The 14,854-nt window shown below is 43.8% G+C and overlaps 1 protein-coding gene across 2 annotated transcripts in view; it reads right to left on the bottom strand.

The window, feature by feature from the left end:
* Positions 1-3,637: 3,637 nt before the first annotated feature.
* LOC136572441 (lactosylceramide alpha-2,3-sialyltransferase-like) overlaps positions 3,638-14,854 on the bottom strand; it is a 35,189-nt gene continuing 23,972 nt past the window's right edge. For both annotated transcript variants that reach the window (XM_066572997.1, XM_066572998.1), the window contains exons 4-7: positions 13,093-13,436; positions 10,236-10,422; positions 6,318-6,476; positions 3,638-4,624 (exon numbers count right to left, since the gene is read on the bottom strand). In XM_066572997.1, the coding sequence (XP_066429094.1) occupies positions 4,337-4,624; positions 6,318-6,476; positions 10,236-10,422; positions 13,093-13,436 (978 nt within the window). In that variant the 3' untranslated portion in view covers positions 3,638-4,336. The remainder of the gene's footprint in view (positions 4,625-6,317; positions 6,477-10,235; positions 10,423-13,092; positions 13,437-14,854) is intronic.

Raw genomic sequence — 14,854 nt, 5'->3', positions numbered from 1 at the left:
GTGGTATCTTGGCCCAAGTTGATGAAGTCTAGTCCCATAGGACGAGACAGTCACAAGTGGGCTCGGTCGTAATTCGCAAGTTTACCCCTCTCTAGTGGCATTCTTCAGTCGCCCTGGCTCTCTGCTTGTGCTCTTGACAACGCAAGTGGATCCTTGGGTTTCCGAGGTGGGTTCCTCTCACTGGCGCCACTTTGCGGCAGTGTAGGGTTACCATGCCAGAGACATCATATGTTCAGACTGTGTTACAGCAAATATTTTTCAGACAAAGGGTGTCTCGTTGGAAGCTCCTCGTCGGGAGCCTTTTTCCCAGTGCAGGGATGGGTCCGTTTTCTCAGGTCTCTTTTATGCTCCGTCTCTGAGCAAACTGGATGCCTAAGCACCCATTAACGCTAACGACACAATCTTCAGAGTACCTAATCCTCACAGTGCATTGCTTGTGTTAAACCACTAATGCACTATAATTGCACTTTGATTGGCTTGAGCTGCTCATGTGATCAGCACTGGTCAAATAAAAAGCAGAGCACAGTGTGCATTAGGTAGTTAGAAAATTACTGCAGCCATCATGGATGGCCAAAAACAGGGCTCAAAACTGGTGAATTGAAGAGGTGGCAGAGAAGAACAACTGTCCCGAAACTGGATGGTCACTTTAAATACTTTTTAATAAAAAAAATTGTTCAAGAAAATCTCTTCATATGTAATATTCCTGAGTGTTTAGGCAAACCAGGCACATATACGACCTAGATAACAGCAATATGCGATATAAAAGGAAGAAAACTTTAATTTTCGTGTCTTTTGTCTAGTTAAAAAAAATTGCGTGCAAATTTAACCAATTTATTTCTTAAAAGGGAACGATATATTATGGATATGCATTAGGACAGCAAATGCTGTTCACCCAAGACTTTGGGTCTTATTTGAAGTAGATTGTTGTACTCTCTAAGTGCTGGCACACTTCTAACACTTCTAACACTTCCATTGAAGAAGAACTCACCACCTCCTCTGGCAACCTATGTGAATTGGTTCCATTCAATGTGACATAATAGATCTATATATACACAGCGCGTGGGAGGCGGAATTTACACAGGTTTTAAAATCCGTCGTATCAATACAGCTCTAAAGTCATACTCTGAGTGGATGAATATATAGATATATCAAATCAGCCTCATAAAGGCAAAGTACTTCAGAAAGGCAGAGCCAATCATTCATATATGTGCCATGTTGGCTTTCTAAAGTACATACATGAAAATGCCATTTAGTCATGAGAGTTCATTCATGTATGTACATTGGAAGACCCAACATAGCAATGTATGAACGACTGGCTCAGTCATACAGATTCATACATGGCCTTTCCCACTGGAAGTGCCAACACAGCAAGTGCATGAAGGCTTGAATGAATGTCTCTGGTTTTCTGGAGTAGTCTGTCTCAGGTACCTGGATGGAGGATGTCCACCAATGATCATAAATTTAGGAGGGTCAATGGCTGTATTATGCATCTCTATTGCACAAACCATAACACGATGCCCATAGATTGCTATAGACCCATGATGTACCTACAATTTTTTTATGAAGCACCATATAGCGGCATAAATAATGCTGACCCATAGTGAATCTGTGTGCCTTCCTAGAATTTTCATGCTCTGTATCAGAAAAATGGACTTCCACTTGCTATAATGCTAACTTGTGAGCAAAGTCTTCTCATCTCCATAGGCTGGAGCACGCCTTTAAGTTTTGCTTGTCCTGGGTTTATCTTTGGAACTTTCTCCTACATTGTACATGCACATATTATTCTGCTTGCATAGTTTTCCATTACTCTGCAAAGGCCAGAGCCTAATACTGGTACAAAATAACACACAGAATCCCATTGCCTGCAATGGAGTAAACGCTTGAACTGAAATATACAGAATCGTCTTAAGAAAATTGTCCTTTTAAAATTAAAAACTTCTACATAGAAACACCAAGTAAAAAACTATGAAGCATTTCTATTAAAACTAGTGTTAAAAACTTGTGTGAAGTTTGGATGATTCTAAGAGTGATTGGGAGAAGGTGCTGGGGTAAGATGAGACAAAAATTGAGCTTTTTGGCATTAACTCAACTCACCGTGTTTGGAGGAAGAGAAATGCTGCCTATGACCCAAAGAACGCCGTCCCCACTGTCAAGCATGAAGGTGGAAACATGTTTTGGGGGTGTTTGTCTGCTAACGGCATGGGACTACTTCACCACATCACCACCAGGATATTAAAAATGGGTCGTGGCTTGGTCTTCCAGCATGACAATGACCCAAAACATACAGCCAAGGCAACAAAGGAGTGGATCAAAAAGAAGCACATTAAGGTCATGGAGTGGCCTAGCCAGTCTCCAGACCTTAATCCCATAGAAAACTTATGGAGGGAGCTGAAGATCAGAGTTGCCAAGCGACAGCCTCGAAATCTTAATGATTTGGAGATGATCTGCAAAGAGAAGTGGACCAAAATTCTTTCTGACATGTGCGCAAACCTCATCATCAACTACAACAACCATCTGACTGCTGTGCTTGGCAACAAGGGTTTTGCCACCAAGTATTAAGTCTTGTTTGCAAAGGGATCAAATACTTATTTCTCTGTGCAAAGTGCAAATAAATATATATAATTTAGACAATGTGATTTTCTGGATTTTTTTTGGATATTCTATCTCTCACTGTTAAAATTAACCTACCCTAAAAATTATAGACTGTTCATGTCTTTGACAGATGACACATTTACAAAAGCAGCAAGGGATCAAATACTTATTTCCTTCACTGTAACTAGAATTGTCCACAAATCAAGTGCGACGGATTGTGGGGGATGTCACGAGTTACAGCCTTAAAAGGGATTGTTCAAGATTAGAAATATTTGGTGCTACAACTGTCCTTGGGTTGTGTCTGATATTGCAGCTCAGCTCTGGCTTTGCAACAAAATTCTGACCTGGGACCACAGGGATAGGGAGTTTATTACCTGCAATATTTCTTCTCTGCTCCCCCGCCGATCAACTGATTCTAGGTCCCATTTTAAGCTGTTCAAAATGTCCGACACAATCTTCAGACTCTCAAATCCTCACAGTGCATTGGTAGCATTAGACTACCACTGCCCTACACCTGCTCTCTGATTGGTCAGAGCTGTTCATATGACCAACACTGGCCAATTAGAGAGCAGGGCACAGGTAGTCAGAAAATTGCTACAGCCATTTTGAGTCTCGAAATTGGCGAATTGAAAGGGTGTCCAAGAAGAAAAACTGCTGGTAATATACCCCCCCCCCCCCTCCTTAGAGCAGAATTTTGTCCCGAATCCGGAGAGTCACTTAAAGTGAATAGGGCTGAGCTGTAATACCACATACAACCTGAAGGCAGTTGCAGCACAGTTTTGGAAGAAAGCAGCCATGTTTTTCCAATCCTGTACAACCCATGTGATTGCACATGTACGAGGACCTGCAAAGAGGTACATGGTGTGACTATATGGAGCCCAGTCATCCTCCACAAGTGGTTTTGCAATATTTTAAGCATCTATGAAATGAAAAGTTGCAGATGGCATGAAGAAGCAAGTGCGATATATAAGGCAGCGCTTCAAGTCACTACCCAAGACTGGAAGAGGGAAACCTCCATATGAGAGGATAAATGACAGTTCTGCTATTTAAGTCTCCATAAATGGATTTTCAAAGCTGCCATGTGAGCAAAATAGAATACAGCATGATGCAGATTGTCCACTTCAAATAACAATAGCATGCCCAGCTGGCATCACCACACAAGCAATGATGTCCTGGGGGGGCAAACACTTTCCCCATTCTAAGAATGGGGTAACTAGACACAATGGTGATTAAATCAACATTGCAGAATTAAAAATGATTGTCTGCTGCCTTTTTTCTGTCCAGTGATACTACAACTCCCAGCATGCTCTAACCGCTAAAGAATGCCAATACAAACTGGGAAATGTCGTCTTGAGTGTCTTAGATTGACGCCAGTTTTGTTCGTTGGATGACGATGATGTTAGAAGCTGAAAATGTGTGGGCCGCCATATCCTTGTGAACATAGCCTGCTATTTTAAAGATGGCGGATGAGGAAACCAACAGGTACTTCAGATATTGTATGATGGTTTTGCAGCATTTCCTGCTATGACTAGTTATCTGTCAATTTCCGGAATGTCTCCACACTCCCGCCATGGATGGAGAGCGGACAACCCTGATTTTCCAAAGTGTCCTGGAGATCAACATCAATGCAGGAATACAATGGATACTCCACAGGAGGCAAACCCAGTATTTATATCACTTGAAGGAGCGGTCTCTCATCGTATGATACGATAATCCAAATCCAAGTCTAAAAAAAACCAAATATCTATGCAGTGGTGGAAACCCTGTGAGTCTGATTGGAGGGACAGAATTCACAATGGAGTCCTCCACTTAAGTCCTTCACCACGCCTTCTCGCACCAATGTCTGCAGCAGCTTCTTCTCCTTGTCGATGTCATGCATTGATTGGTGGTTCATCAGGTCCATGCACAGGTTATCAAAGTAATACAAGGGTGTATTCGGCTGACTGAGGTCATATCCGAAGCCGGCTATACTCACTTCATCACATAAATGGGTGGCCAGAACTACGGCTACAGCTCCAGTGGTGGGGATGTCCTAGAAGAAAAACAAGACAGATGTTATAATGAGGGGAGAACTTCATATTGTTGTCTGTATTGTTTAACAGCTTTGCAACTGCCCACTGTAGGCTTTGTGCAGCAGCGACGTAAAATTTATGTTCCACACTCAGCGGGCAATCGTGTTCTCCTGAGTAGGTAAAACATCCAAATAGGACTTATTAGCAACCTGTATTTCGAGTGCCATCTTCAGGACCTGATTCGTTCAAGCCCTGATGATGTCATCTGAGTGACAGCTCCCTGTAGCCCTGAACAAAAAGTTTGTTGTAGTAACAAACTTTCCTGGGATTTCAGCACTGTAAGGTCATGTCCACATGGGATAGATTTGCACAGACTTGATCTTGAAGGGTAATTCAAGAGAGTCCATACTTGCCAACTTTGTGATATTGTGGTCAGAGAGAGGTTTTTGGGGTATATACAGGCCCTCTTTTCTTAAACCATGCTCATTTTTCATAAGCTACACGCCTCGTTATCCCACTCCCATCCCATGCTTGGTAAATGTTCACAGAGCGCTACTTTACGATATGCTTTTCCATCGCCCTGGAGACTTACCAACTTTTGCATGAGGTTTCCCATTTTTTTGGGAGCCTCCTAGATGTTCCCAGGAGAGTTCACAAGTATGATCTCTTCATTTATGCATCCTTTATACTCCCTAACAGGTTGGTTAGTTGTCTAGCCACAGGTATGCCACTTAGCGAGTGACTATGATTGGTCTACTTCTGCTGTTGGGACCGGCGTAGTCGGTCGTCAGCCTGTAGAATCGTGCCGAGGGTGTAGCTGGGAAAACAAATAATAGGGCATGCATCTCATGTGCTTGACGCCTGAACGGCACAAAAGAACCGCCGTTTTGACCTTGATATTTGAAAACAAGACCAGGGCTGCAAACTAAATCCTTTGCCCCAGGTGAAGGAATGTCTAACTGCAACTCGAGTCCTAGATGTAGATATAGGCCACCAGTGCTTTTCGCGTTCCAACTTGGGAAAACTGGGTGACAACCAGTATGTCCACCATCACATTTCCAAGTGCCAGCTGATCTGTTGCCAAACAATAGGAGTTGTACTCAGCAGATGACTATTCTCCGTTTATAGCTGCTTTGGGGATTGAAGTAGCAAACCACAAGCTTAATGAGTCAATGGTATAGACAGTAGGACTTCTTGTTTGTCATCGAGTTTGGACAACCATTTCTACTCCAACAGTTGTTGTCAGTCAGTCTATAAAGACTCCTGAAAGGCAAATCTGCCTCGTATTGTAGTGATACAACCTGTTCCCATATTGCTATATTACTAGTCAAATATGCCTTCCAAGGGGGCAAGTTAAGCTGGCTGACAACCACTTTATAAGCTCTATTGGCAGCCATGTTGGTTGTTACCAGCTTTTCCAGAAACAGAAAGGACAGGAGCTTTTTATTTCTTTAACAATGTGTCATATGAATTGAAGGCTTCTAGTTAGTGGTGGTAATATAGCTGACGTTACTTGTAAAGACACCCACGCCTGAGCTAACATGGCACTAAGCAGCTGTAGACAGAGCTTATAATTAGTAGAAGGAAGGTGGTGATGTATCATAACGGCCTGAAGAGTGGGCGTCCTCCCTTTCATTGACAATTGGTGGCAAGCCTCAGAGGAAACCCATTATTATAGTTTATTACTCCCTACACATCCTTGACTCAACCTACCTTGGCGCAGCCCCATGACCTCCACTTAGGTGGGGAAAACTGCAGGATGTCCAGAGCCGTCTCTTTGACTATGAGTGGATTCAGGATCCGGATTTGTTGAGATTTAACCGGTAGCTTTTCTACAACATCCTTCCAGAAATATAACTTGTTCCAGGTGGACTGCGAAGTGAAGCAAAGTGTGATGAATTATACGGAGAAAGTATCTATTGTCTATGGCCGCTGTAAAGACAGGGACAGACAAACAATTGTGTTTCCTTACGCTACACCTTTTTCAGTTTGGGTGAGGATGAGATTTAATGTGTTTGCACCAACTACACCAGGGTAGGTCTAAGTTCACAGCAATTTCAAGGTTGCCCCAAGACTCCTTTCCAAGGCACTCAGCACATAACTTACTACAGGGACTGGACAAAAGAAAGCCGGCAAGCCGCTGCGATAATTAGCCAATTAGCCCTAGCAAACCCGTTGTTTCCACCATTAGCTGAATGCATAAAGCTCCACATCTCCATGTAGAAGTGATCAGAGGCCATTCCTTCCAGGAAGAGAGAGCACATAGCAATCATATATTAACAGCCCCGTGAGCCCCTTCTACATCAGTCTCTGTTAGCACAGACCAATGCAGGAAGCAATAAGCTGTTTTAGATGTACATTTGCAATTAAAAGTATTCAAGCCCCATTGCAAACCAGGTTTATTTAGTAAATTTACAAACGTTTAACTCTTTGCAAAAAAAAAATAAAAATCAAGAAATTTAAACTGCAGTCTCAAAATTATTCAAGCCCCTGAATAGAATTCCTAATAAGAGTATACATTGCAAATCAGGTGTTGTCTCAAGTGCATCTGATGCAACTAATCAAAGGCTTCATTAGTTGCATCAGGTATGTCTGAAATTAAATGCATTAAATATCTGCAGAGGGGTATTATTGTATCTTGATGCCACTAGGAAGTACTGGTGGAGTCAAGATTGACAGGGGGGTGACGTGCCCTGTACGCGATTGGCTGGAGAGCTGGCTGGGCTGCTGGTCCTGGCAGCCCAGTAAGGTGAGCCTCCAGCTTATTGTATTTTAATAGTAGACAGCGGACCCTGCTGCAGCTACAGGTGCAAGGGGCTTCCCTGCCGGCGCACTAGAAGGCGGCACCCTCCCCCCCCTTCTATGCTAACGCGCAGAGTGGGGTCGGCAGCAGGGAGGCCACACCACAGGAGCAGCACCGCCACAGGCACAGCCGCCGGAGGAGAGCAGCGAGCCTGACAACGCCGCCTTCTACAATGCCCCAAGTGCCATTGGGACACTGCAGCAGGACCGAGCAAACAATGAGAGCAGTACAGCTGGCTGAGGCGCCGGCAAACAGCAGGAGCGGTACCGTCTGCAGGGAGAACAGCACAGGCAGGTGGGGTGGGGGAGTAGTAGTACACTACTCACTGCAGCCAGGGGACCAAGGCCAAGGCAATCCTCCAAGGAGAGTTATTGAAACGAGCCAGGAGGGGAAATCATGGGCTTACAGGACCTGCAGCTATTCAGCCAATCAGGAGCTAGGGGTGTGACAGGGACGTTCCTCCATGAAAGCCCTGTGAAACCCCTAGCTTCCGGTGGCGTCAAGATACAATAAAACCCTACACTGGTTAGGACTTTGTTGACATTTAAATGCCGGTTAGAACTATGGCTACGTCAAGAGAGTGGTCCTAAAAGTTAAGAGGTCCTTGCCTTCTACAGACAAGGAAAAGTATACAGATAGCAAAGACACTCCATGTTACTAGAGACTCAGTTAGAAGCATACTTCACAAGCTCAAAGTTAAAGGAACACTAGATACTCTAGCTGGATGTGACAGAAAGAGAAAGTTATCACCGGCTGACACCAGATTTCTAAGGAGGCAGGTGGTCAAAACCCCTCAAATGACTGAAAAAAGCCTACAGCAAGATTTGGTGGCAGCAGGCACTGAAGTTTCCATTTGCACAGTAAGGTACATAGTAAACTCTAAAGGTTTTCGTGTCCGAACTCCCCAGTAATGAAAAGAGTGGCAGCATAGAGGGATTACGTAAAATACTAAAAGATCTTTATTGTTCCATGTTCATTCTATAAAACGAGAAGGCAGACTCTGACTCGTTTGTTACTTGCATTTTTTCCACCTCCCCCTGAGGTGGTTAATTTGAGTGCTGCTGGATTGTTTCTTCTTCTGTGTCCGAACTCCCAAAATATAAACCCTCTACTGACCCAAAAGCACAAGAAACGTCAGCTCCAAATTCTGTTTTGTGAAGTGATGAAACAAAACTGGAACCTTTCAGGTCTATGGATCAGCTAAATGTTTGGAGGAGGAAGAATGAAAAGAACCTCCTGCCTGCAGTGAAGCATGGCGGTGTCTGGGTGATGCTCTGGGGTTGCTATGCTTCCTCTGGCACTGGAAACCTGCAATGTGTAGAGGGCAAACTGGATGCTGTATCACAAAATCCTTGGAGAAAACATCATGTCTTCTGTGAGGAAGCTGAAGCTTTGACACCACTAGACCTCCTAACAAGACAATGATCCCAAGCATACTTCAAAGTCCACCAAGACTTGGTTTCAGAAGACGTCCTGGAAACTTTTTTAGTGGCCATCACAGTTGTCGGACTTGAACTCTCTAGAAAATTATTGGTGGAATGTAGAAAAAGCTCTTGCAGCACACAACCATTGTTGTGAATTAGCCCCTTTAGGTGACCATCATTGGGACACAAATCCCGAATCGCATAACTAGGGGTATATATATTACAATCTCTCCCCCCAATTGGTCTCCAAAAGTGTAACATACATTCGTTACGGTGACATTAAAGATTTTGGTGGTCAGGAGAATTCTGTAACTCAATACCCCTTGTTTCGCTTGTCCAGTCGGGCTAGGGGCTGCCACTTAGTGGGCTTTAGTTTTTTATTTTCATTTAATCTTGTCCTCTTTTTTTGTCCTTTTGTTTCTTGTTGTGTCTGTGAGGCATTATAATTTTAGAAATTATTTAATAAAAGTTATATTTTAAGGGATCCACACAGTGAATTATTTGCAATACTCTTCTTTATCCCTCTGCCTCAGTGATATATTTGTTAAGCTGCGCTAGTTACACTGCAAATAAACTATCAAATGAGAACAAACAGGTGAGGTTCGCAAATTTCGTGGGTGCATCATGGAAAGTGAATACATGGGTGAGGGTGCATCATGGAAGGTGAATACATGGGTGAGGGTGCATCATGGAAGGTGAATACATGGGTGAGGGTGCATCATGGACGGTGAATACATGGGTGAGGGGCTGGAGAGGGTGCATCATGGAAAGTGAATACATGGGTGAGGGGCTGCAAATGGTGCATCATAGTAGGTGAGTACATGGGTGAGGGGCTGGAAATGGTGCATCATGAAAGATGAATACATGGGTGTGGGGCTGGGTGGCTATTGTGTGGGGAGAGGGGTTTTCTATTATGAGGGTGGGCAATTTGGGAAACAAAGCTGTGACTACTGTAAGGAGGAAGCTTATTACTACTTACTTTGGAGGGTTTTCATGCTTAGATCACTAAGGAGGTGGGACCTGCTGTGACTACTAGGAAAGTGGGTGGCCTGATGTAATATACACCAAACGTTTTGGCACTTTCAACTTATTTTTAACCCCAAACTGCACACTCTTCTTACACTTGCTGAAGTCTGAGTAGAAAGGACCTAAAACAAGTCTATGAAGCATGAGGCAGCATTCTGCTGTACAGCAGAGCCCTAGGAGATTAAATGGTTGCAAGTCAACCTAAGGTACTGCAGACTGCACTATATACAAAGCAGGAGCTGCACACAGAGACACTCTCCACATTGGTAAATAATAGTAGTAGTACAATATGTGTACGCCAATGTGATATAGCATGCACCCCATGAATAATCAGAAAATCTTCCTATATTTTCCATGCATTGGACAGCATCTACTCACCAGCTTCTCGTTCTTCAGCATGGCCTGTAGCCATAAGAGGTCTGCATGTTTGAAGATGACATTGACAAAAAGACTGGTATTGAAATACTCCTGCTCTGAGACCGGTGCCCCCTCTGGATACGTCAATCTAATGGTGGTATTATGCCCAACATCCTGCTCATAGCCATGAACTGGAGCACTGTTTAATCTGCAGGTAACACAAAGAAATCATCTCATTGTGTGGTTTCAGACTCCAAGTCCAACCCAAGACATGAAAATGTATTTGAGAATTATAGATTTTAGCTTAAAAAATAAAAAAAAACTTTAGCCCATTATCAAATTTAGGTTTTCCAAATTTTAGAATGCTATTTAATCAAAACTTAAAGCGGTTGCCCCACTTCTTACTATTGATGACCTAATCTCAGTCTCATTAACTTCAATGGGACTGAGCCGGCAATACCAGGTGGGACCATTACACAATGTACGGAGCTGTCTGCTTCCTGCACAAAGACAGCTCTCTATACAAATTGACAGGCCCAGGAGAACAGTTGATCACCAGGGATCACAAGCAGCAGACCCCTGTCCATCTGTTATGGATGTCCTGCTGTTAGTTTTCACTACCTGTGAGCCAGTGTGATTTTACTCACTACAGGGGCAAGTGACCCTCTGCAGCCAATCACCAGCTTGCTGTAGACTGTGATTAAACTGCCTCTGTCACTTGTCCCATTGTCAAGATGTCATCGATGCAGCAGCCAAAAGTAGAGAGCAGTGGGGTACTAGGCACTGGTGGAGCATTGGATGAGGTGAATATAGCTTTTTTAGGTTTTCCAATCACTCTGACTTTTACGTTTTTTTCCCTTTTTTCCTTACCTTAAACCACCAGGCCAGTTGAAAGTACTGAAATCCTGGGGCAAACAAAGTGCCAAGAGTCTAAACAAAAGCAGTCATATCTGATCCTAGAAGTGAACTATTAAATATATATTTTTTAGAATTATCTCTCTATCCAAAGACATACCCCACTGACCGGTCCCATTTAATGCATCCATGATCATCATCATACTAGAGACCAGTGTTTAGTAGACCAAACCCATAGAACCCTGTTTGGGGTCAAATTCTGCTAAAAGCTTGGTTCTGATTCATGATAAACCAAACTTTTAGCAGAGTCCTGAACACTGGTGTATAACACTGAACTGGATCATATTTTTCTCCAGCAGGTTTTGGGGTATTCTGTAGCTTCCAAATTGTATAGTGTGCACACATCATCGACCAGATCAGACACAAGTGCCGGTCTAAGCTGGGAGTCTCTCTTTTTAGTAGAGCCTCAGGCTTTTTATTGTAATACATGATAACTGCCCTTTAATGGGCGTGCAACAGATTACATCAGTAACATATAGGATTCTCATTTGTCGGATGATATAGAATCCCCCACCCCTCTCCAAAGTCCACTGTGTATAAGCCAGTCCTTTGTTCTATTGCATGTGCTCAGAAGCTGGAGAGTGGGTGAGGGGGCTTCTTCAGTATTGGAATGTGACTTAACTCTTTAAGAGCCTGCTTGTGGAACCTTTGTGCAAAGTCAACATTATATTACACACACATCTTTCACCATGCCATTGCCCAGCAATTACTGTAATGAAATTATGCAGTCATTAGCCTCTAAGAGTTAAAGTCACTACAGCTGCGTAATACCTCTAGTTTAGTACAAATCAATAGACATTTTACACTGACTAATTATCATGTCTCTCACAACACTGTCTAAGACCCATAAAAGCCATGTGTAATACTCTCAGAGTGTTATACACAGGCTTTTATGGCTCTCAGTGTTATACACCAGTTTTAAGGGTTTTGGTGAACTTTCAGTTCAGTTCAAACTAATTCAGATCAAACCAAGCTTTCAGTGAACCAGACAAGGTGTAGTGGCCCAGTACATGCTTTCCTGGCCCCCTCCATATTGTCATACACGTATGTCTTATGTAGATGCTTTGTGCAAAATTGTCCAGTCATTCTGTTATGTGTATTGCACAGCTGCAGCAAGTGAGAGGTTAAGTGTTTGCAAAAGTCTGCAGAGTGCATGTGAATGTATCAATTCATGTCCTGTCACGTGGTATGAGTGAGATTATAAATGTGAGTGCTTGAAAGTGGAAAAGGGAGTCCAGGTCTTCTGGAGTCCTAATGAAGAGGTCCAGCTACATGGGGGTACCTTTAACTCTCATGTAATGCAGCATGGAAGAGGAGGAGAGGCTTTCCCAGCTTGGATGTGCATGTAAGGAGGAAAGAGTGAGCCCCACCTAAGCAGAACGAGAGTAACCGTGAATGAATGCTTGTCAAGGCCCAGTGCAGAGGCACTGTCTTATTTTTCTACGCGGCCGTCCGGAGCTAGTGGATCACCACATAGACGTATACCCATTTGTCTTAAACACCCGGACGTCCTAAAGTCTGGATCACTGAGTGGAGGTACTATTGTTCAAGTCTAGTAATTCCCTCCACTGTCATTGCTCTAACTTGTGCCTTGTATTGTTGAAGTTTGCCAAGTAAAGTTATTCCAGGCCTGACCGTTCCCAGGGACCTGAGATACTTCATATCTGTCTGCAGCTCATTCTGGTCTGTACCGGAATGCTGGCATCACCCGGACAAACTCTTTCCCTATTCTACATCTATTGGGCACCCCCAAGCTAAGGATGTCCGGAAGAGACCTGGTGCTAACCTAGTCTTGGCTGTGTGCGTCTCTCCAGGAGGAAGCATGGTAAGAGCCGCCGTGACAAGCCAGCATCTTGCCCTCGCAGCTCTTCAGCGTATGCCATGTGTCCAGAGCCACCCTACAGGACGCTGCGCAATGTGAACCTCAAAAGTTCACTCATCACTACAAGAGACACCTTCCTACCTGATGACAATGTCATAATTGTTGATTGCACTCCCCAGCTGCAGACCATGGAGGATTCCACCACTCCCAATGACGATGCAGCGCTTGCAGTCTTTTGCACTTAGCCCCATAGGAAGATCCTCATCAGTAATCATTTCTAAAATGTCATAAACTTCCTTGAGGTACCGGCCGAACCCAAAGGGAGGCGCATACTGATACAAGGATTTGTTCAAGGACTTGTTCTTCTTAAGAAAGCCTTCCAGGTCCATGCTGTATTTGTTTCCAAATAAGCGCTTCATTTCCCGTCTTGCAAATCCTGGCCTGCACTGGGCCTCCATAATGCTTTTGGCGAATGTGTGGGCATTCTGGGAAGAAAGACAACACTTAATTACAATGCAAATACCTACACTGTGCTCTTCATAAAGTAGTAAGCCAGCACGGACAACATTATGATAAGGTGGCTTCACATGGGACATCTATCATCCGAGTAGTCGCTCTATAGAGCGAATTAAAGCGACAGTTGTTCCGTGTAAAGACGGCCACCAACGGGGTTACAAGCGAGAATTTGTTCACTAGTCACTTAGTTTCAGTTTATCTAGTGAAGATAGATAATTAATTTAGAGATGAGCGAGCGTACTCGGAAAAGCACTACTCGCTCGAGTAATTTGCTTTATCCGAGTATCGCTGTGCTCGTCCCTGAAGATTCGGGTGCCGGCACGGAGCGGGGAGCTGCAGGGGAGAGCGGGGAGGAACGGAGGTAAGATCTTTCTCTCCCTCTCTCCCGCCCGCTCTCCCCTGCTCCCCGCTGCGACTCACCTGTCAGCCGCAGCGGCACCCGAATCTTCAGGGACGAGCACAGTGATACTCGGATAAAGTAAATTACTCGAGCGAGTAGTGCTTTTCCGAGTACGCTCGCTCATCTCTAATAATTATTTTTCAACTTTGCAGGGAGGTGTGTTTGCTTTCCTAGTCCGGACTGTGGGCACTGCAGTATAGTGACAGATACTCTGATTTCAGCGGTCTGTCACCTTTACTAATCACTTCTGGAGTTTTGGAAAACTTACATTTCAAAATCTTACAGTGATGAGTCAAGTGCAGCTAATTAATATTCATATATTCACTGCTCACTCAATCTCTCTTTATGTACAGTAGAGCTGAACACACACCAGAACCCGAGATGGTCAATTTTGTCCAAAAATAACACAAACGATAATTCCCAATGGACAACAATCATTTGTATGAACCATCATTCCATGGCTGATTCATTGGCGACATTACAGCCAATCAAACCTGGTTTAATAAGGAGAAACCTGTCAATCAGCGTCAGGAGGAAGCAGGGTGAGCAGTGAATATATGAATATTAATTCATCACAGTGGGCTCATCTCTGCCCCACGCTGCAAACTTTAAAATATAAGTTTTCCAAAACTCCCGAAGTGATAAATGACAGACGGTTGAAATCAGCTTGTCTGTCACTGTATTGTTGTGCCAGGGTGCCATTATGGACCTGACAGGTTCCGTTTAAAGGGGTTGTCCCCATTTTACAATCCCTTAGGGTTTTCTAAAAATAATGGTGTAGTGCTTTTGGGAACTCCTAATTTGTGGAGGAACCTTGCAGCAACTGTTCAATTTCCTGCCAGCGCCATCACTGGGGAAAGGAAGCATTACACCGCTCGCATATTGGAGGCCGGGTCCTCCAAAGAGAGAGACGCTCTTTGTTATATGAAGCAGTCCTTCCTAAAACTTCTAGCATGCATATTACACAATATATTAACAAAAGCTTTT

The sequence above is a fragment of the Eleutherodactylus coqui genome, chromosome 7 (assembly GCF_035609145.1).
Source record: "Eleutherodactylus coqui strain aEleCoq1 chromosome 7, aEleCoq1.hap1, whole genome shotgun sequence".
NCBI classification, from domain to species: Eukaryota; Metazoa; Chordata; class Amphibia; order Anura; family Eleutherodactylidae; genus Eleutherodactylus; species Eleutherodactylus coqui.
This window is presented reverse-complemented; position numbering and strand designations above follow the sequence as displayed.